Here is a 23,164-nt window from a genome sequence, read left to right on the forward strand (position 1 = left end):
TTGGTGTAAGATACTGAGATTCCTTTACTTGTAACCGCTTGTTGTGATAATAGTGGAATTTCGAAAGTGGTAACCTGAAAATCACCCGATGGGGTTTTTGCCATTAGGTTTTCCCCATTTGTATACAAATCACCATGTTATTTATTTTCTGCTGCATAATTACTTTATTGGTAATTTTTTTGTGCTACCACGTATTTGCATGTTAATTAACTTAATTAATTCACTTGGCTAAATTAATTGGTTAATTTATTACAAGGGGTCAATTCGTTTTTGGCCTATCAAAATCACTTGCTTATTTTTTCCTTGCTGTTCTTTGTTGCTACATATGATTCTTGTGCTTTGGTTGGACCATGTCCTCTACTTTGTAATGTAGGAAAAACTTTAGATATGTTGATGTTTCCAGTATTCTGTCTATGTAATTTGAAATGTTACCCAAATAACACTCATCACTCAACTTAAATTTATTGCACATTACTTGTAAGAAAATTTAATAGATTCAATACATATAAACTCATCCAAACCACATATACCAACCACACATATGATTCAATAATATGAATAATTCATATATATGACACCATGAGTCGCTATATCATATACCCGTATCTGTGTATCTTATTTCTACTAGTGTACTACTTTATATAGATACATTACAAACAAACTTATCTAAACCAGACTAACCACTCATTCTCTCTTCCTCTTTATGTACAAGAAAAATTTTTCGTAACAAACTTTTCTCTGACTTCATCTTTTGTGGGCAAATCATCTAAAGGATATGTTTGTATCATCTTCATCTAAGTCTATTATTTCTACTTGATGATCTTCCAATTTACAGTTCTTGCTGGGTGGATATAGAATCTCAGTGGCAGTCTTATCAAATATAAGAACATGGAAGCTTAAATTTCCTTCATATCTGAAGACTAAAAAATAACCATAACAGATAAAATGGTATTCAACGAAATCCTGCCAACCATTACAAAACCAAATGTTGTTATCAGCTTTCTTCAATTCCACTTGCCAAATACCACCATAGGAAGCAGTGAGTATAGCTACGGTGGATAGCTCAGCACTGTTGAACCTTGACCACAAGTATCCATCCACACTCACGTGAAAACATAGAGCATCCCTTCAAAGTTTATGCATCAATTTTGGGGGTGAGCTATCCACTATTGCTACACTGATGTTTGCAGTGCTGCTAAACAGCTTCGCACTATTGAACTCTGTCCAGTCATGTCACCCACACGCACGTCAATACACAGATATGCAACCTTTTGCAATGCACTGTTTTCAAGGATGTAGAGCATCCCTAAAAAGTTTATGATACATTTAACACAGCTCGTCACTGTCTCGTCAAGTCATGTCAGATGAAGCACAGGAATGTTGAATAGTCTTCACGTGAACCCTATTAAGTCATATCACCTACACGCACGTCAATACACAGATATGCATCCTTTTGCAATGCACCGTTTTCAAGGATGCAGAGCATCCCTGAAAAGTTTATGATACATTTAACACAGCTTGGCACTGTCTCGTCAAGTCATGTAAGATGAAGCATAGGAATGCTGAATAGTCTTCACGTGAATAAATACACAACCTCCTTTGCAGTACACATCACCAGCCCGCTGCTGTAGACAAGCTATAGTCATATCAAACAGCTGCCTCAGCAAACCATATGCACCAATAGGTGCCACTGTATAGCCAAGTCATGTTCGCAGTTTTGCATGTGCTCCTCAACACCTCATTGAACAATACACTGTCGAGTCATATCATATTTATTCACGTGAATACTTACCCTTACACATAGTCACATCCACGTGAATACTTGCTCTTGCAAAACTCCTATATAAAGTCCCATTTACATCTACTCTTGCAAAACATCCACACATACCGAAGTTCCATTTACATCTACCCTTGCAAAACATCTACACATACCAATCAGAAGTCACATTTTCCAATGTCAATGCACAATTGGAAGCTACCTCGTTTTCCAAATAATTATAGGAGGGAGAGAGATTCCGACGATAGGGAATACTATGCCGGACTGCGACGGGAGTAAGACTTTCGTGTGAACAAGTCCAACGCTCTGCATGATGATCTCGTGCGACTTAGAATGCCTTTTGTCGATTGTATCTCGCTCAGATTGCCACGGCGAAACATGCACCAATATAAGCATGCAGTGACAAAAAAAAAAAAAAAAAGAACAATATGATAATACTCCGTAGGTCCAGGTATCACATGCTATAACTGGCGGAAGAGCTAGCCGTCGTACGAACATGCAACTCACTCCGGCGGAACGTAACAATGTCCTCAACTATGAGGAATACCTGTCAAAGTGAATGCCTATGTGGTATGTGTGTTATGTCTAAGGTTAAGTTAATAATGTTAGTAGCGTTAGTGTTCAATATGCAATGCATGCATATTGGTGACATCGTGTAAGTTATTTTAAGTTTTCTGTGTTATATTGTAGGTGATTATTGAAAAACATCATTTGTGGGAATATTTAACTTTTATGTTTTATGTGGGAATAATCTAGATTACGAATAATGTGCATGCTCCTCACAATCAATAATAAGGTTTACATAGTACAAATGCAACAACAGTGATGCACATACATTTAAAACATAGTTAAGCAAAATAGTTCTCCAACAAAGTCTAATTACACCACGACACGATTACTCTTCATCTAACATCTCCACGTCTGACTGATAAATGGGATCAGTAAGAAGTGATTGCATGAATTATGCATGCTCGTACCACCCTCTCTCCATTAACTCTCGAATCTCGACTTGGGTCCGATATCTATTAAGACGTATCTTCATTCGATTATTTTCTTCTCTTATGCGGTTCAATACTTTACGAAGTTCGTCGATCGTGTCTTTGGGCATCTATGATGCGAGTCGCCAAGGTACTAGCAACTTAAAACCAACCAACTCATCATAAAACATTTGCTGTTCACAAAATAACTAAGCCCACTCCTGTCTCATGGTATTGTGAACATAAGCACTATTTTGCAGATTCGAATTGATTAAATAGCTGAACTCATCTTCCAATACCTAGCAACGACCCATAGCAGTGAACATATCGTGAGGCCTATAGAGTTATGGGTTTCCAGAACCAAACATTGACACTGAATACAATAACATCAAATGATCTAATTAACAGTGTGCATCAACTATTAGTAAATAATGTAATGTTGCATAAGATGGTACATGACAAAGACATTCATAAATTTGTGTACTATTACATGTTAAAAATGAAATACTAACACTTAAATTTGACCATAAACATTAGACGTTGTTGTTAATGTCTACACGTTGTGTGCAATACAAAATATTATTGTTAATGTCTGACCAATGATGAGTATGTACATTTAACTTTTGCAAATCTAAAGATTAATTGTTCATTAGTTTTAGCAAATCTAAAGATTTTCATTTTTTGTCAATGAAATTTACCCCAGCAAAGACCCAATATAACCCAATGTACACACATAACACTCATCACCGTTTCTATAGATTATTGTACATTTCTTGTAACACCAAACAACTAATATAACCCTAATCTACTCACATAACACTCATTCAAGAAAATACCAAAGCACAAGTAATACAACCTATTAAATGAAAATTCTTCTCTAACAAAAACATACGTTATGGTTGATAAACTTTTATAATATCTACAACTACTTTTACCTACACAATAAAATTCTCTATGTATTTCAAAGAAGAAAATGAGTTTCTCACCTAAGATGATAGAGAGATAACACCAACTTCTGACAGAAAAATCTGAAAATGAGGAGAAGCTGATCTGAAAATGATGAGGAGAATTGCATGAGAAGCTGATCTGTGGAGGGGAGAAGTAAATAGTAGAACAACTCAATTATACCAGAGCCGAGTAACATTAATAACTCGATTTCCCATTCATCGGGTTCAGCTTCACATGCAAATAAGTGATTTGAAATTGCGTCAGAACATAGCAGAACAACTCGATTATACCAGAGCTAAGTAACGTTAATAACTTGATTTTCCATTCATCGGGTTCAGACATGCTAATAACTGATTTGAAATCCCGTCAGTAACTTGGTTTCCCCATTGCTGAGTTACAAACAGTAACGTGGGAGTATTTTATTGGCCAAAAGCCACGCTGGATTGCCAGTATGGCAAGAACCTGCATATAACTTGGTTTTGTAATAATCGAGTACCTTAAGTAACTCAATTTTAGGGTCATCGAGAATCGAAATAGGGGCACACCCCTATATAGTTTTGAAACAGGGGCATAATGCCAAATATTTTGCCTAATAGGGGCAAAAGGCTAGAATCTCGAGCAAAATGCTAGAATTCCCAAGGGGTAAAACCCCATTTTGGCCCCACCTCTCCTCAAATGAATTTGGCAATGATTCACGCGGCGGGTGGAGCTCTCATTCTCAAGGAGGGTATTGATTTCTTCTAAAATGTTTCTCAAAAATAAATTTGGGAGATCAAATGATATAAAAGAAACTAAAAAAAAAAAATTAAGATTATTTTTTGTAATGTATCTCTAATAATGCTTTTCTTTTTCCACATATTTTGCTTTGTATACACACTCTCTCTCTTGGTATATATTCCCCGAGAATTCGAGACTCACTCTTTCTCAAATGTTTCTTTTAAAAACCCAGAAAGATTCCCCCCCTTTGCATTCCAATCCAATCTGCTCCCTTTATTTTTTATTTTATTTTTTCTCTAGCCATTTGTTTGTTTTCTTTTTTCCACCATAAACCCCAACAGTTCAATGCAAAAACAGAGAGCATCCCTGGTGTTTTGTTTGATGTTGCCGTAGGGTCTAGTAGACTGTTAATGCAACATCAATCAGCTATTGAGCATGCCTCACTCTTCCCTCTAATTTTGTTTTTTTTTTTTTTTCTCTCTCTCTCTCTCTCTTAATATTTCTTTCTTTTTTAACTACTAAAATCAAAAGTTAGACAAAAATTGAAATTTTCATTTGTGATTAAATTTATAATAAAAACAAAATTGGTTTAAATAAAAATGTCAGATTTGCACAATAAATGAAATAAGGATTTTTGTACATTTTTTTAAAATTTAAAATTTAATAAAATAAAGGTGAAAAATGATAGGATGATAATAAATAAAAAACCGTAAATAAAAAGTAAAATTAAAATTTAAGTTAACATGACAAATGAGAAAGATATTAGAGAATTTATGCACATCATTTAATTTGTTCATCATTGGAGGGGTGCACATGCCAAAGGGTATGCTCATGATTGAGGAACAAAATAGGGTGTCTGTATCAAGATTCAAGAAAAAAATTGTACATTTTGTACCAAACATTTGTAGCTTATAAAAGCAAGATGCTGTATCTTTTTAACATTAGCACTTGACAAGCTTCTATAAAAGAAGGGGAAACATTGTTGCTAACTCACAAATTAAGAAAAGTTATAACGTTAGCTTTGGAAATAAAGATGATTCGGATTAGTCTGATGAATGGGAAATGAGAAGTATCACTTCTATTTAGTGCATTCAAAAACTCATGGTTTTGTTTAGATATATGCAGTGAATATGTTTCAAGATTTATGAGAATGTGAAATGCACTCGAATGTAAATACAATTTTCAGTATTAGGTTCACCATTTTATAGAATTTTTAGAGTCACTAAAGAAAATATGTTGAATGAGATGAAGACATGTTGTATTTGCTAGACACTACTGTTTACTTGCTTTAACCAGTGAACACTTAAAAAAATAAAGTTTGCTTTTGATTCTTCTTAGGTCTCACATGATCAGTTGCCCTAAATGTTTATTCAAGAGGGATTTGCTTTTCCTAATTTTTTGGATTTGAGGATTCAGGACAATCAGTTGAGTCCTTTATTGGGGGCAAAAAAATTTGTTGGGTAAAGGTTCAAATTCAGCAAACATTTCAGTTCCTCCATTGTATTGTTAATGCCTTAATGGTCTCTTAATTGTTCCAAGCTCAGTAGAAAGGCTTTTGATAAGCCCACATCCAATGCAAAGTGTCTTTTGCCCTCTAATCCGCAGCTCTTGTTTATCCCTTGTGATGAGTCTTTCCTTGGGTGACTTTTATCAGCTTTCGGCTAAAGTAAATAGATTTTGGGCTCTGTTTATTTTTTAGATAACTATATTCATAGATGTGCCAAAAGTATCCTTAACAAGCGTAAACCCCAGATGCAGCCAATCCAAATGGCTTTATTAGCAGTTAAAAGTTGAAGAAAAGGTAAATGCTAGCTGCATTTTTTGTCCATTAAATTCAATGTATGAGCAAGGTTTTCAGTTTTAGGTAGCACATTTGTTCCAATCCCCCATATCAACATCTAACATCCATAGCTTTTCCCATTAAACTTCTGTATCTTCAAATGTTGTGTTCTTGGCTTATTTTGTACTGTGAACCTACCTTTTGGGTCACTAATCTAGAGAAGTTTGTCCTTTATGAGAGTAGCAGGGATGATAATGATCCTCTTGATTGCCTAAACTGAGTTGTCCTCAAAAAACTCATACAACTTATCCAAATTTTAGTCATTATTGGCTTGATCGATTAGGTTTGAAACAATCAAAGGGGTAATGGAGATAGGGTCATTTTTTTGCTTAGCGTTTGAATCCTTCCTGCCATGGAACATAAAGGGTCCATCTAGACATCAATAGATTTCCAATCTTCGACCGGGATATAGGCCTCCTTTACATCTAGACACTATGCATTTTCTATGGCTCATTAAATAGGTGATGTAGCTTTAATGGGGTCACTTCTCAACCCTCAAAAAAAAAAAAAAAAAATGGGGTCACTTCTCAGCCATTTCTCACCTTACATTTGCTTATTAAAGTGCTCATACATAGTCTCTTTGATGCAATCATTCAGGTGAACTTTGATATTACTGTTGTGTTGAAATCCTTGGAATGTCTCAAACCAAGGCCACCATTCATCTTAGAGTTTGATTAACAAGTGCCCTCGGGACATTTATTAATGGATCATTTTATAAAAGTTTTAATACTACTTTTAGGAGTCCCCTGTGGAGCTCTCTCTCTCTCTCTCTCGTGTATACGAGGTTCTCCCTCTCTCTCGTGTATACGAGGTTCTCTCTCCCTTGACTTAGGTCTAGGGCATCTTGATTCTTTTCAGTAGTGAGTTTGTGTGAGCGATTTTATTTGCCCATGGCTGATGATGTCATGCATGGCATGGAGAACATGAAGTTGACTACGGAGGAGGAGGAGGAGGAGGTGATTTCCATCTCTGACGAAGGACGGTTGGAAGCCATTGAGGAATGCACCCTCAATTTGATGGGTAAGTTTTTGACATGCAAATCTTTTAACAAGCAAGCCGCAAAGAATACTATGAGAAGGGCTTGGGGTTTAGAGGACAGTCTACGTATCACAGAGGTAGGGCCAAATTTGTTTCAGTTTAAATTCACATCTGAATTTGATCTGAATAGAGTCTTTAGAGGCGGCCCGTGGACTTTTGATAACCAATTACTATTGCTTAAGCGATGGAGGAGAGGCATGACTGTTGAGAATACAAGCATGGAGACGGCATCTCTTTGGATTCAGATATGGGGGGCGCCGCTAGACATGTTTACATCACAAGTTGCTAAGGAGGTGGGGAGTAGACTTGGGGCTGTTGAGGAAGTTGAATAGAGAAGAGGTCAAGACGAGTTGCACTACTTCATGAGGGTTAGAGTGGCATTACCTATCTCGAAGCCCATTTGCAGGGGAAGCTTTATTGCAGGGTCTGATGGAGAAAAACACTGGGTGAAATTTAAATATGAACGGCTGCAGTTGTTTTGCCATTATTGTGGCATGCTTGGCCATGATGTAAAGAATTGTGCAGAACACTTTGCGGCGACTAAGAATGGAGGCATGGTCGACTTCCAATATGGAGAATTTCTTACAGTTATGGGAGGCCGAGCAAGAAGTGGTCCGTTTGAAAGAAAGGCAGGAGGGGTTGAATACGGTTCAGAGGGGGGTGGTGAAACATCCGGCGCTGGTCGGTACAGATCGAAAGAGGATTCGGTCAGGTGTGAAGAGGCACTGCAACATAGCAGAGCTGTGGCGGCGGATGAAGGACAGTGCAGAAACCCTAGAAACGATGATGAAGGCCAATCCGGATTTTCAGGAATCTCGCTGCACGGTCAGGAACGTAATCACGTCCATGCAGGTTTCGTGGTGAGTGGCACTACTGTTGTGCATAATCCAGTAACTGAGCTGAAGGAAGAATTGATACAAAAGGTGGATGATTTATCTAGTGGGTTGGTGAGCAAAGCACGTGAAAATAAAGTGTTGGGCTTAAGTAATGTTGAAGTTGGCTGTGGAAAAAATTCAGATGGGCCGAATGCTAGTAAGCCTAAGTCATCTTGGACTAGATTCCAAAGGATGGACTTTGGGCTTGGGAGCTTGCAAAAGGTGTTGCTACCGTCCAATGGAAAAAGGCCACTGACAGTAGACTTTGATGGGAACCAAATTCTTAAGGGAGATGAGGGAAGAACTAAGAGGGGGAAATTAGAGAATGGGGAAGTTTCTGGGTTTGAGAGATCGGCGCGGGTGGATGACCACCCTTGCCGGGAGCAATGAGGTTGTTATGCTGGAACTGCCAAGGGCTTGGGAACCCTTGGATAGGTCGAAGCCTTCGCAAACTTGTGAGGGAACAAGCTCCCACTGTGTGTTTTCTTATAGAAACACGTCTGGATAAGGAAGGATTTGATAATTTGTATGGAGATTTGCAATTTCAGAATAAAATTATAGTTAAACAACCAAATGCAGGAGGTGGGTTGGCTTTACTATGGAAGAAGGAAGTTGGGATGGATCTGATTAATTATTCGCCTAATCACATTCTGATGAAGCTCACTAAAGAGGATGGGTTTGTCTAGTTTTTTACTGGCTTTTATGGCTGGCCTGGGGCTCAACATAAAGAAAATCTTGGCAACTGCTGGAACATCTGAGGAGTTTTGTTAATGGTGCATGGCTTTGTGCAGGAGACTTCAATGCAATTCTAAATAGTGCAGAGAAGTTAAGTTTAAGGCCTCCTAATTCAGTAGAGATTGATGCTTTCAGGAATGTGTTAGATTCTTGTACTTTGGAGGATTTGGGATACAGAGGGTATACCTACACGTGGTCTAATAAGAGGCCTGGGGAAGCTAATACCAAATTAAGGCTTGATAGGGCTGTGGCAACTATGGAGTGGCGGGAAAAATTTCCGATAACTACAGTTTCTCATCTTCCACCCCATGCATCGGATCATTTGCCAATTCTGGTGCATGTGAAGAGTGTTCAGAGGTTCCAGCAAAAATTTAAAAAGGGGTTTAAATTTGAAGAAAATTGGTTACTGTGGGAGGATTGTGGCGGAGTGGTTAAAGATGCTTGGGAGATGGTGGGAGGGGGGGAGTCGGGTTTAGCTTCAATTAAGGAGAAGATTAAGTTCTGTGGTGAGGAATTGCAAGCTTGGGGATCTTCAAAGTCAGAACCGAATGAAGTAGCCATTAAAACTCTCCCAAACCAGCTGGAGGTATTAAATAGTGCTGAAGTGGTGACTGAAGAATCAAAGGCCGAATACTTGAGTGTTAGCAAACAGCTGGATGACTTTCTACTGAAGCAGGAAGTTTACTGGGCACAAAGGTCTCGAACCCCGTGGCTTAAATATGGAGATAAAAATACTAAATACTTTCACTCAAAAGCCTCCCAGAGAAGAAGGCGAAATTATATTAAGGGGATTTGAAGTGAACAAGGGCTCTGGGTGGAGGAGATGGAGGAGATAGCTACTGTGGCTACTGGTTATTTTGACAATTTGTTTTGTGCAGGTAATTGTGACCAGATGGAGGAATGTCTCAATGCGGTCCCCAAGAAGGTGACACCGGAGATGCATGATACCCTGTCCAGTGAGTTTAGTGCTGAAGAAGTTAAGATAACGTTGTTCCAAATGGGACCAACAAAGGCACCTGGACCTGATGGTATGAATGCTTTATTTTACCAAAGATTTTGGCATGTTGTGGGTGATACTGTAGTTGATGCTGTGTTGGATTTTCTGAATAATGGTCATATGTTGCCTGATATTAATCATACTTACATTGTGCTGATCCCTAAAGTCAAGAATCCGGAGAAAATGTCTGATTTTAGGCCCATAAGTCTGTGTAATGTGATTTACAAAATAATTTCTAAAGTCTTAGCCAATAAACTGAAGCAGGTATTACCTATTATCATATCTTCCACTCAGAGTGCTTTTGTCCCTAGACGTCTTATTACTGATAATGTGTTGATAGCATATGAAACACTACACACTATGCACTGCAGGAAGAAAGGAAAAAAAGGGTACATGGCGTTGAAATTGGATGTTAGTAAAGCATATGATAGGGTGGAGTCGCCCTTCCTTCAGGGGGTTATGTAGCGGTTGGGTTTTCCTGAAATATGGATAGAAAGGGTAATGAGTTGTGTGACAACGACTTCTTTCTCTGTTCTGGTAAATGGGAGACCATTTGGTAATGTTTTGCCTTCTAGGGGAATTCGTCAGGGTGATCCTCTCTCACCATATTTATTTTTGTTATGCACTGAAGGGTTTACTTCACATGGGGTATCTATCTGTAGAAGTGCACCAAAGATTACTAATCTTCTCTTTGCAGATGATTCATTGATTTTTGGCAGGGCTACACCAGCGGAGATTAATACTATTGTTGAGATCCTTCAAGTTTATGCTAAAGCCTCTGGACAATGCATAAACTTGGAAAAGTCTTCCGTGTATTTTAGTAATAACACCACTGTTAGCCAGAAGCAGGAGGCTTTGGGGATTCTGGGAGTGAAGGAAGTGGCTCGGTTTGAATCATATCTGGGTTTGCCTACTTTAATTGGAAGGGCAAAATACCATACCTTTTCTTTCATTAAAGATAGGGTGTGGAAAAAACTACAGGGGTGGAAGGGGATGATGCTATCCAAAGCTGGGAAAGAAGTTCTCATCAAGGCAGTTGCTCAGTCTATTCCAACATATACAATGAGTGTTTTTCAGCTTCCATGGAAATTATGTGAGGAGTTAGATGGCTTATGTGCTAGATTTTGGTGGGGCCAGGTAGGGAATGAACGAAAAATTCATTGGAAAAGTTGGGATAAACTGACATTGTCAAAGAAGGATGGTGGAATGGGGTTTCTGGACCTCAGAGCGTTTAATTTAGCTATGTTGGCCAAGCAAGGGCGGAGACTATTAAATGATACAACTTCTCTAGTCTATCAATGCTTTAAAGCAAGGTACTTCCCTAGAACTTCAGTACTTGAGGCTTCAGAGTCACCTAACTGTTCTTTTGTGTGGAGGAGTTTAGTGGCGGCCTTACCTATTTTAAGATTGGGACATTGTTGGTGAGTGGGTGATGGACTTTCTATTAATGTCTATCGGGATAGGTGGATTCTTGAGTATCCTACTAATAAGCCCTTTTTGTTGGTGAGGGATGATGAAGAGGAAGTATGGGTGTCAAGGTTGATTAATCAAGATCTCCATGTATGGCGACGAGATTTTATTATGGCTCATTTCAATCGGGAAGAGGGGGAAGCTATTTGTAATATATCTTTAAGTCGAAGGCAAGTATCTGACTCTATTTTTTGGAAGCATAATAAGGATGGTATTTTCACAGTGAAGTCAGCCTACAAGGTTGCCAGAGCTCAACTGAGGAAGGTGGATTGGGCTGAATCATCACCAGGCAGTGGTGGTAATCGGGTGTGGGCTGCTATATGGAAGCTACGGATCCCCAATAAGATAAAGGTGTTTGGGTGGAGGGTGAGTCATGATATTCTCCCTACTAGAAGGAACCTCAAGAAGAAACGGATTTTGACGGATGATGTGTGTCCGTTATGTGGCCTATTCCAAGAAACAACTATCCATGCTTTATGGGAATGTACAGTAGCGCAGGATGTTTGGTATGGTAGTGTAAGGGCATTGCAGAAGTGTGGGACGAGTCAGCTTGATTTTGTGGCTCTATTAGAGTATTTGCTGGATTGGCTGGACAGAACAGAGGTGGAGCTGTGGTTGGTGCATGCATGGCTGATTTGGAACCAACGGAACAGAGTAGTGCATGGAGGCGAATTAATGGAACCGGGCTGTTTGAATAGGCGTGCAGTTGAATTGCTTGAGGAGTTTCAGCAGTCACAGGTGAGTTTACAGGTGGCTGTGGAGGTCGGAACGTCTCGGCAGACGGTGCAGACTGATGGAACGCGCTGGATACCCCCACCACAAGATGTGTACAAGCTCAACTATGATGCTGCGGTGTTTGAGGACTCTGCTAGCTCTAGGTTCAGTGCAGTGATCAGAAACTATCTGGAGAAGTTATGGCGGCAATGACAGTTAAAGGTCCGGCAATCCAGGGAAGTGATATGGCTGAACTACTCGCATGTCGTAAGGCACTTGAATTCACTATTGATGCTGGTTTCACGGTGCTTGTAGTGGAAGGGGACAGTGTTAATGCTATAAGGTGGATTGCTTCAGGTACGGAGAACTAGTCAACTATTGGCCATGTTATTGGAGACATCCGGCATCTGGCAGGAGCTTTGGAATGGACGTCTGTGAGCTGCACTAAAAGAAATGGTAATAGGGTAGCACATGAGCTTGCTAGGTATGCCCAAAAGGTTAATGTTGATTTATTTTGGATGGAAGAGGTTCCATCGGTTGCTGTTGAGTATGTAAACATTGATGCTTCCTTGATTTAATGAAAGTTTTTTTTCAATTTCAAAAAAAAAAGTTACTAAAAAAAAAGTTACTTACTAATTTATTTTCCCATAAAAAATTTCTAAAAATATTTCATAAATCAATACTCTTAGAGCATATGTTAACTTTTCCTTTCATCTTATATTGACATAATTGTTCCCAAGCATCTTCTCAAAAAAAAAAAAAAAAAAAAAAATTGTTCCCAAGCCTTCCAAACTAGAAATCTTCCATCTTGGTTTCTAGGATCCCATTAAAATCTACTTATTTGAGCATCCAAATTTTTGCAAACCCTACTTAGTATATCAAAAGTGGACATGGTGTACGTAGGAGTAATTTTGATTAGTGTGTATCTACTTGCCTAAGACAGTGTCCTACTTCTCCAATATTTTACTCTAGCTTATAGTTTACCTTACAAGAAACTGAAGTTTTTGGTTCTACATTGGTGACCATCTTTTTGAATGTCTTTCATCTTGCCTGATTTCTCTAATCATAATCTTTTGTGTCATTTTAGAGAACAACAAACTTGAATTAACTTTGTTAATCACTTGTATTGCGTAGCTGTTATTAGTTTTTTAAACATTCATTCCAGGATATTGTCTCCCTTCTATTTGCTTTAGTCAAAAACATTATATCATTATTATAGATTACGTGTGGGAGAGATTTTAAAAATAAATTCAATTACAATTGATTAATACAGTGTAAACAATGTTATTTATTTTAAGAACAATTAAATTAAACCATGTGATTTTTGAAAAAAGAAAAGAAAAGAAAAAGGATTATCATATTTGAGATGAATCTATTTTATGGTTCAAATTTAATTTAATAAATATAAAGTTTTAAGTGATGGTGATCTACATACATTATCAGATTCCAAAAATAAAATTTTAGTGGTGAAATTGGCAAAATAAATAGAACTGAAAATGGAAAGGATCCTATAATAATTTATTGGCCAATGCAACTGGATGATCGCTTTTATATATAAAGAATTGTTGTTAAGTTTTAATCTTTAATAAAAAAGCTAAAATCCTGGAAAAACCTATCACAGCAAAGTCTCTGTTTTTTGTGTATCTTATATATAATTATTACCAGTTACCACAGTTTTCACCATCATTAATTAATTCCCTACCTTTTTGCTGTGAGTGACAGACTCTAATTATAAGACTCATGAAAGAGGCTCCTCCTGCTCCTAGAACTAGTACTAGTAGTAGTGCTAAGTGCTTTTTAAAACTTAAAAATGCGCACACCTCACTCACTCTTTGTTACATTTTTTTTTTTTAGATCCTAATAAATAAACCCTTCCTTTTCCTTTTCTCTCTTATGCTATTGCTATGTAAATGTAAGGCTCCTTAATTCCCTGCAACTGCAACCCTCTCTCTCTCTAGCAATCTTTTTCGTTTTCAGGTAAATCTCTGTAATTTCTTTTTCCTATTTATTGATTTATTTCATTTTTTGAATCCTTAGTGATTTTTAGCTCATATGTATGCTTTTGCTTCTCCTAACACGATTGCTCTGAAGCTCTTATCTACACTTTTATCATCCAAACCATCATCTGGGTTACGCTCCAAGAACCTGAATCCTTAATGGGTTTGCTTTAGCATATAATGGGGGTTTGGCTTTTTGTTCTACTGTTATTGATTATGTTGAAACGGTTGCTCCTATTAATACAAATCTGTGATGGGTCTTTTTTTTTTTGGTTGTTGTAAGGTTTAATTATTAGCAGTATATGTTCATGTTCTTCTTTGTTTGTTTGTTAGGCCAATACATGTTTAGTGAGTGGTTCTTGTTCTTTGCGTTTTTGTTGGTTGTTTGTGGTGATTGCTTTCATTTTTGTTTTTGTTTTGTTTTTTTAAAAAAAAAAAATTCTGGTAGAGTTTATTGGTAGTGTTGGATTGGTTTTAGGGATTAATGGGGAAGAAAATCAAGAAGAAGAGCCGAACTCCTGTAAAGGAGAAACGGGTTGCAACCCATTCGACGAAAACAGTTACCCAAGATTCTGACCCAAGTGCTAAGACTGTTGATGAAGGAATTTTAGTAGTGAAAGAGAGAAAACCATGTGTCCATCTTGACAAGAGTGTTGATTTGATTAAATTGTCAGCTAAAATGGGGTCTTCAGAACCTATTATGTGCGAAGATTGTAGGGTTGATGGGAAGGGGACTAAGGGAAAAGGTAAACATGGGAAGAAGAAAGGTGGGGCTGCAGTTGATTCAAAATCCGACTCCAGAGCCATGTGGGTTTGTTTGGAATGTGGGCATTATGCATGTGGAGGGGTTGGACTCCCAACAGGCCATCAAAGCCACACGGTTCGGCATGTTAGGCAGACTCGTCATCCTTTGGTAATGCATTTTGAGAAACCACAACTCTGTTGGTGCTTCCCTTGCAATGCTCTCATTCCAGTGGACAAGATGGAAGAGAATGATGAACATAAAGATGTCCTGTCAAATGTTTTGAAGTTGATAAAGGGGCGATCCTCAGAAGGGTCCTCGGCAGATGTTGAGGATGTTTGGTTTGGGGGTGGCAGTGTTACAAGTGAAATTAAATCAGGAAGCAGCATATTAAGTGATTTGGACGGAGGTGGTGGTTATGTAGTAAGAGGATTGGTTAATCTTGGGAATACTTGCTTCTTCAATTCAATAATGCAAAATCTTCTAGCTATGTGTAGATTGAGGGACTATTTTTTCAACTTGGATACCTCTATTGGACCTCTTACTGTTGCTTTAAAGAAGCTTTTTATTGAATCCAAACCGGAGGGAGGACTAAAAAATGTGATGAATCCAAGATCATTTTTTGGATGCATCTGTTCCAAGGCTCCCCAATTTAGGGGGTATCAGCAGCATGACAGTCATGAATTTCTCCGTTGCTTACTTGATGGTTTGTCTGCTGAGGAGTTGGGTGCAAGAAAACAGAGTAATTCTTCAGAGGGAGATGAAATTTCATCAAATCCAGGTACTTTTGTGGATGCTGTATTTGGGGGCCAAATATCTAGTACTGTTTGTTGTGTTGAATGTGGGCATTCTTCAACAGTGTATGAGCCTTTTTTAGATCTCTCCCTTCCAGTTCCAACCAAAAAACCTCTATCCAAAAAGTCCCAACCAGTCTCTAGAGCAAAGAAAACCAAGCTGCCACCCAAGAAAGGTGGAAGGATTCAGCCAAAAGTTATTAAAGCTGCAACTTTGTTGCCACCTCAAAGTGTTTCAACCCCATCAGCCAGCAATGATATGTCCTGTCAAGCACAGTCCATTGAGCCTGTTGAAGAAAAGATGATGGCTTCTTCATGCGATTCTAGACCATCAGATTCCAGTAACCTGATTGTTATGGCTGGTGAAGTGGGTTCAGCTTCACAGAACAAGTTAGCTGGTCAAACATTTGAAAATGAGCAAGTCTTTGAGAATGCTGTAGGGCAAACATCAGCTGAGTTGGAAGATTTTACATGGATGGATTTCCTTGAACCAGGAACTGTATCGGATGAACATGATTTGACATCACAAAATGTTGATATTTCAGTAATTAAAGATGCAGAAAACAAGGATGTATATCTGAATGACATACCATTACAGGGTAGCTCTGAATCTAGCAGTCAGACTTGTTCACTTGATACAACACCAAATTCAAAACCAGATTCTTCAGCAAATTATTGCGACAAGGAGCTCCCCTTACAGGTTCAAGGTAATGAAGTTCTATTGCTTCCATATAAAGAAGAAACTTCCACTACTGGGGAGATTATGAAAGGAGGAGCTGAGGCCTCCTCGTCAGTCATGGGCTGTGGACAAGAGGAATTGGACTTTGATGGCTTTGGTGATATGTTCAATGAGCCTGAGGTTGCTGTGGGGCCCATCATAGGCCCCACTTTAGGTAATGGGGTAGCAGAAACTGGTTTTGTGGCAGGAAACAGCAGTGAGTCAGATCCAGATGAAGTTGATAATTCGGATTCTCCGGTAACCATAGAGAGTTGTTTGGCTCATTTCATAAAACCAGAGCTTCTTTCTGATGAAAATGCTTGGCATTGTGAGAATTGTACAAGAATGCTGCTACACCAGAGGTTGAAAGCAAAGGTACAGGAAAAAACCAAGTCAACAATTTTGATGAATGAAAATGAGACTGGAAGCCACAAGGAGCAACTGCATTTAGATAAGGACTTATCCTGTCCTGCTGAAGTTGAAAACCCAAATAATGGAGCTATCAAATGTGATGCTTCTCTTAACAGTAGTGGTGAAAGCATTGTTTCATATAAAGAAAAAATGGATTGCTTGATAACTGAAAATGGTCAAACAGGTGAGCTGAATCCAGCTGTTTCTCAGTTGGAAGATGGAACAGGTGAGAAAAAAGATGCACTTCCAGAGCAATCACGCTCTCCAGGTTGCTATAAAACTTGCAGTCAAGAAAATTTCTTTGGTCAAGTCACTGGTTCCTGTAGTACAGAATGCACCACCAGTAAAGTCCAGCAAAATGAATCCCAGTTGTTGGCTGGGAACTGTGAATCAGAGGGAAGTGAGGATGAGGAGACAGATTCCAAGAGTGTGAAGGTGAAGAGAGATGCAACCAAAAGGGTCCTTATTTACAAGGCCCCACCAATTCTCACCATTCATCTTAAAAGGTTTAGCCAAGATGCTCGTGGTCGATTAAGTAAATTGAATGGCCATGTCAGTTTCAGAGAAACAATTGATCTTGGACCATATATTGATCCCAGGTACTCCTCCAACCTAATCTTGATGCTCATTTTGGATTGTCAAATGCCATTGTTGCATTGCTTCTTTTCTTCATGTTTTACTGATTTAGACACCTTCTCTAAAGCTGTATTTTCCTGCATTTATGAAAGAACTTGTAACTTAATCAAGAACTTTTTGGGGTCACTCATTCTCTTTTCTGGTGCAGGTTAAATGTTTTTTTATTTGTTTTTTTATTGTCTTGTCGCATATATTTTCAACTTCCTTATTTTTAACATATATCTCAATTAATTGGTGCTTATCTTCATTAGTAAGACTGCCACAGAAAGCCCATTCCTTGCAATTATAACTTGGCTGGGCACGTAAGAGATTCCCTGGTAGATATGGAACCCTGTCTCTTTAAGTTTTAACTATGGATAGTATTCTTGCTTCTTTATGATGATTGTTATAATATTCTAGTTTTAGAAACATTAACCAAAATTTGGAGCCAGGATGAGGCTTTGTGGAAGTATTATGACTCTATTGAGTTAGCCTTCCTTTATTTATTTTTAATTTTTATATTTGATATCCAAAATTAAGAACTATTCAAGTCAAACAAAAGGAACTTTACCAACTGGTAACCAAATGCATTTGTACTTCAAAGTTTAATATTATCTATCAAACTGAAATACTAAGAAAATGTAGAAGATGTAGGGATAGCAAAAGGAACTTTTTGTGCTGAAAGCCTGCTAGGTTGGCTACAATTTTTGCAATCTTATTAACAGATTAAGAAAGTCATCGTAAGTTAGTCAACACTTCGTTTATGGATGAAGCCATGCTGGCAGATAAATAGACCTAATAGGCTAGTAACTCTTTATGTAGACCTCTTAGTACTAAAAGATTAAGAAAGTCATTAAAAGACAGATCAACAGTTTGTTTGTGGATGAATGCCATATGATAAGACATAATAACCCAATGGGCTAGTAATATAAACCTCATCACTTCTATACAGTGAATTTAAAGGTTAGCCTCATATCAGTTTCTTGAAGGCTGGGCAATTGATTTTTCCTGTGTATGTGCGTGTTTGTCCAATTGTCCCTGCCTAATTTTATTTTTAACTGCATAAGACACATGAGACACATAGTGATGGTGAAGTAGCTGTCAATTGTGGGGATTATTTGCAAGACATATAGCTTAAGTATCTAACAACGTATAGATTATGTCATTATGCTCTGAAGCAATCAAGGAGAACAAACATTATAATTGGATCCTCCAAGTGAGTTAGAAAACCTTTTTTTTTTTTTTTTTTAAAAACTTCAATTTGTGTGTTTATGCCTGATATGGAATTAATTAGCTGTTAATAAATGAAGAGTGTCCTCAAGTGAACAGGTTGTATACAAGAGGTCCTCCTATACGCTACTATTGTTAAATGATGAAGAAAGTCCAATATGGAGGGCTGCCCACTGCAGTCATATATTAACACAGAAATCTCTTGAGCAAAGGATTTAGCATGTTTGTAGAAAGCTCCACTCCCTTAAAGGTCCATTGGTTTCATTTGCGCCAATTAATCCACATTATGTAGAGCGAGACATCATTCTAACAAAGAAACACTTAAACAACCTTTTCTAGGTGTCAAACTGAATCCAAAGACTGGAAATATTAATGACCTCAAATCTCATGTGACTAAAGAATGTTTAATGGACTCTTTTATGAAATTTTCTCATGTCACATCACCACAATAATTATTATCCTTTTCATGAGATTATCTATTGTTATAAGTTTTCCTCATGTAGCTGTTCACACATGTATACACAAAAAAGAAGAAAAAAAGAAGAAGAAGAAGCTATCTTATGTGGTATCTTTGTTTGTTATTTGTAAGTTATATATGCACTCAAGTGGATTTTAGAATTGCAATCTCACCCCCTGCCCATTCTTATGTGAGAAGAAAGTGTTATTTGAACTAGAACTCATTAGCTATCTTATGTGATATCGTACTCACTAAATAGTCATTCATAGGAAATGGGCACTAGTAGTGCTTAATTTATTGCTTGTCCATTTTCTATTTTTATGTATTAAAACTACAGTTTGATATTCATGTAGTGGTCCAAAGCCACTATTTTGTTTGAGCACACATGCTTTGTTTTGCTTCTATTTCTATGTATCTGTGATCTGTTGATGCTTAGAAAAATGATTAAGGTTTTAGTGGAATTAATGGTTTTTGTTTTGATCTTAAACACTTTCAAATTATTACAGCATTATAAATTTAGATGTGGGTGTTTTTCCTCAGATTATTGTTGTGGTTTCAATAACTGAAGATTAGGGTAGACATTATTGTATTTGGCATATCAGTTATGTGTATTTTGGCCAATGTGCTCTAGATCAACTTGCAGCTCTGGTGGAGAGTGGAGTCGTGGATTCAAGACCCATTGGGCGCATGTGTAACTTGCTATGACACACAAAAAAAAAAAAAAAAAAAAAAAAAAAAAAAAAAAAACTATTTTGATTAGATGTTGTAAGCTAGCTTCCCTTTCGATTTCTTTTGATCGACTGTTTCCCCCTGTGAAAAAGAAAATATGAAAAATTTTCCATTTGAAGACAGGATTAGTCCTAAGATTAGATGAAGACAAGATTTTTACCTACTAAGCTATCACTCCTCTAGTTATTGTTTATATGGTTGATAAGAGTCACAAGCAAATAGACAATAAATCTTTTACAGCTTTACCCTGTTTTTATACAATTGTCTTTGTGCCTTACTGGACTATTGGGAAAAGCTTTTCTGTTGTAATCAAGTTGACTTGAACAGTGACTTTTGTTGCACAGTTTCTTCACATGTTATTTGAAGGAAATGAGATTATCCTAGATATGGTTTAGTTCCTTCCATTTTATTTTATTTTTCCCATGTTTAGGCTTCGTTTATTGAAAATGGAAAAGAATATCTATAACAAAAATGATATTTTTGCTATTTTAAATTAGACCATACAAGTGTTATGATTCTGATTTTAGTGAGCTGTATCACTTAAAAACTCAAATAACATGAGTGTCAAATATTTAGTTTTGAAAAGTGGCATTCTGAAAATAAATGGGAGTCCACTTTAGGTCATCCTAAAGGAGGTTGGCGAATTGTAATAATTTATTAGGACAAATCCATGTTAAAACGATAGTGTGTCAAGGACATTACCATCTTGTCCTGATATTTAAGAGAGTAGTAGTATATTTGTTTAGTGTAGGTTTGGTTATGGTTTATATACTGGTTAGGCATTTTTACCTAATAGCTTATCATTTTGAGTTGGATGCTTTAACATGCTATTAGAGCCTGGTTTTTTCTGCTCTTGGGCTCCAGATGTTTGCTTGTTGCATTTTGTCTGTAGTTTGTTTTGGCTGGTTCCCATCTAATTACAAAATTATGGTAGTTAAATCCTTCTGTACTTTTCTATAATATTCCAATCATAGTCATTTAAATACGTTTTTGATTACTTAGGTGAGTCACTTAATGTATGTTTAATACATAACATGCACAGCTGATATTTATTCATGCAGTCTTTTGCTTATGAATTTATCTGTTGTAACTTATAAGTCAGAAATATATTGAATTTTTTATAGAGAAGTTGAGGTTTGTTTTTGTTGTAGGATGCAATTTAGGCTTCTTTCTTTTAATGCAACAGCTGCTTGATGGCTCCTATTTATTGGTTTTAAGTATTTGTTATTGTAGTTAAATCTCAAATACAGAAGTCAAAAGGATGAGCTTTTTTTATCTCAATCAGTTTTAACCATGTTCAATTTTTATCTCAAATACAGGAGTAATGTAGTACCTTTTGTTGACTGTAGTGTGATAAGTGATGGCGTGTATGGAGAACTCAAAATATGTTTTTTTTTTTTCCTGAACATTTATAGGTCCATAGAAGAAGAGAAGTATCATTACCGTCTGCTTGGGATAGTGGAGCATTTGGGTACCATGAGAGGGGGACACTATGTTTCATATGTGAGAGCAAGTGAGAAGAGCAGAGGAAAGACTGAGAAAGAAAATAGCGGTTCTATATGGTATCATGCTAGTGATGCGTATGTGCGTGAGGCTTCACTGGATGAAGTTCTTCGTTGTGAGGCCTACATCTTATTCTATGAAAAGATTTGAGATAGATCTATTTCCATACGTATTAAGTTTTCTCAGATACAATTTGGGGGTTTGGCTTCAGCACCCCCACCCCCAATTGAAGAGAGGAAGTGAGAGAGTTCAGGTGAGTGTACAACATCAAATTACCCTTTATATCTCGATGATACCCATTTTTTTGACATGTCGTTGTAAGATGCATATCTTCACATTTTATCATCACCCTGGGATCTACATGAATTAATGATATATATATATATATATATATAATATAATATTTTAATATTAAAAATTTAAAAAGAAAAGAAGAAAAAGATGCCCAGATGAATTACTTGTCCAGAGACAATTCAATTATTATTTGATTAACAGGAATTCCTTCAGCCAAAGATCATAAAATGTGCCATCTCATCTCTACTAATAATATGTTTGTGCATATCCATTCCTTTTAGTTTGTATTATTATTATTATTATTATTATTGATTTTGAAAGCTTGGCTAATATGAGCTTCGAAAGTTCAGGTATGTGATATCTCAGCCTTGCCTGGTAAAAATGATGATGCAAAGCCTATGATTGTTGTGACCTATTCTTACCACTAGGAAGAACTAACTGGTGCAGTGGTGCATTAACGTACAACTGAATTTTGAAGTGTCTCTTAATTTTTCGGCTAATTCAGCCTCCCAACAAAATAAATAAATAAAATTATAATTATAATTTATATTTTATATTTATATGCATGCCTAAGAGCATTATTCTAGGTGGTATTAAATTGCTAAAATGAGCTTTGAGTACATTAAATTGCTAATATGAGCTAAAATGAGCATTATTTAAGTTTATCCCACCAATTCATAATTTGTGCCATTGCTTATGATGAGTTTTGAGTACATTTACGGTCTGCCACCAATCCATTACAATCCATTTAGGCCTAAGGTTGAAATCATGACTCACTTAGTTGTTTGTCTAACCATATATCTTGTGTTCACCTAATTCTAAAGAACAAATGAAAGACGTAAAATTTGAAAAGATGACCTAAAAGTTATGGCATGCCCTAAGACAGTGGGACGAAAAGAAAAGAAGTTCTCACATATAAAAGGTTTATTCCAAAATCCAAGGGTATATTTTAACTTAAAAGGTTCATAGGATCATAGCATAGTTGCTATCATAAGCCCAAAATTGAAGGCTTCTTGAAAAAAAAAAGTCTTGGGCCTAAGGTAATAAATATGCCATGGACCTAGCACCCACAAAGTCAATATGAATCTCTCTAATCTTGGGTTTCTTTGTTGCGTGTAAATGTTTAAAATGATGAGAGATTCATGGGCCTTGAGAGGAAGGGCGCAGAATATTTTAGCTAGAAGGCTACTTCAAAAATTTGACAAATGAATATAAGAAAAGAAGAGCTCAAAGGTAATAAATATGTTGTTGGCTCGTATTTGAAACAAAGGGTTGAGAATCTCTTAGCACATTCTCATGGAAGCCCATGAGTGTAAGATATGAACTTTATTGTAAATGAACCAAGCCCTATAAAGCAAGGGGCAAGGCTCATGAGAGCAAAATGAATGATTTTGCAATTCGGTCTTCATAAAAATGGACTTAAAAACTTTCTAAGAATATCCAAACAAAAGGAAACTTTTATTGGCATGTGTTTGTTTTTTAATGGCTTCTCCCAGATTTTCCACGTACTAGTGTCTAACCACACAACTCAAGAGGAGGCTGATCATGTGATAATTGAAGGAATGGTTCGCTTGCTTTTCCTAGTG

At 37.1% G+C, this 23,164-nt stretch overlaps 2 protein-coding genes across 2 annotated transcripts; both read left to right on the forward strand.

The window, feature by feature from the left end:
* The first annotated feature begins 7,149 nt into the window (after positions 1 to 7,149).
* On the forward strand, positions 7,150 to 7,629 carry LOC115950028. Its single transcript, XM_031067282.1, has one exon. The coding sequence runs from the start codon at positions 7,150 to 7,152 to the stop codon at positions 7,627 to 7,629; it is 480 nt and encodes a 159-aa protein (XP_030923142.1).
* Positions 7,630 to 13,853: 6,224 nt separating this feature from the next.
* LOC115994772 (ubiquitin carboxyl-terminal hydrolase 2) lies at positions 13,854 to 21,633 on the forward strand. Its single transcript, XM_031119029.1, has 3 exons — positions 13,854 to 14,065; positions 14,564 to 17,349; positions 21,197 to 21,633. The coding sequence occupies exons 2-3, from the start codon at positions 14,570 to 14,572 to the stop codon at positions 21,432 to 21,434; spliced, it is 3,018 nt and encodes a 1,005-aa protein (XP_030974889.1). The 5' UTR covers positions 13,854 to 14,065; positions 14,564 to 14,569; the 3' UTR covers positions 21,435 to 21,633.
* Positions 21,634 to 23,164: the final 1,531 nt, after the last annotated feature.

This window comes from Quercus lobata, chromosome 6 (assembly GCF_001633185.2).
Source record: "Quercus lobata isolate SW786 chromosome 6, ValleyOak3.0 Primary Assembly, whole genome shotgun sequence".
NCBI lineage: Eukaryota > Viridiplantae > Streptophyta > Magnoliopsida > Fagales > Fagaceae > Quercus > Quercus lobata.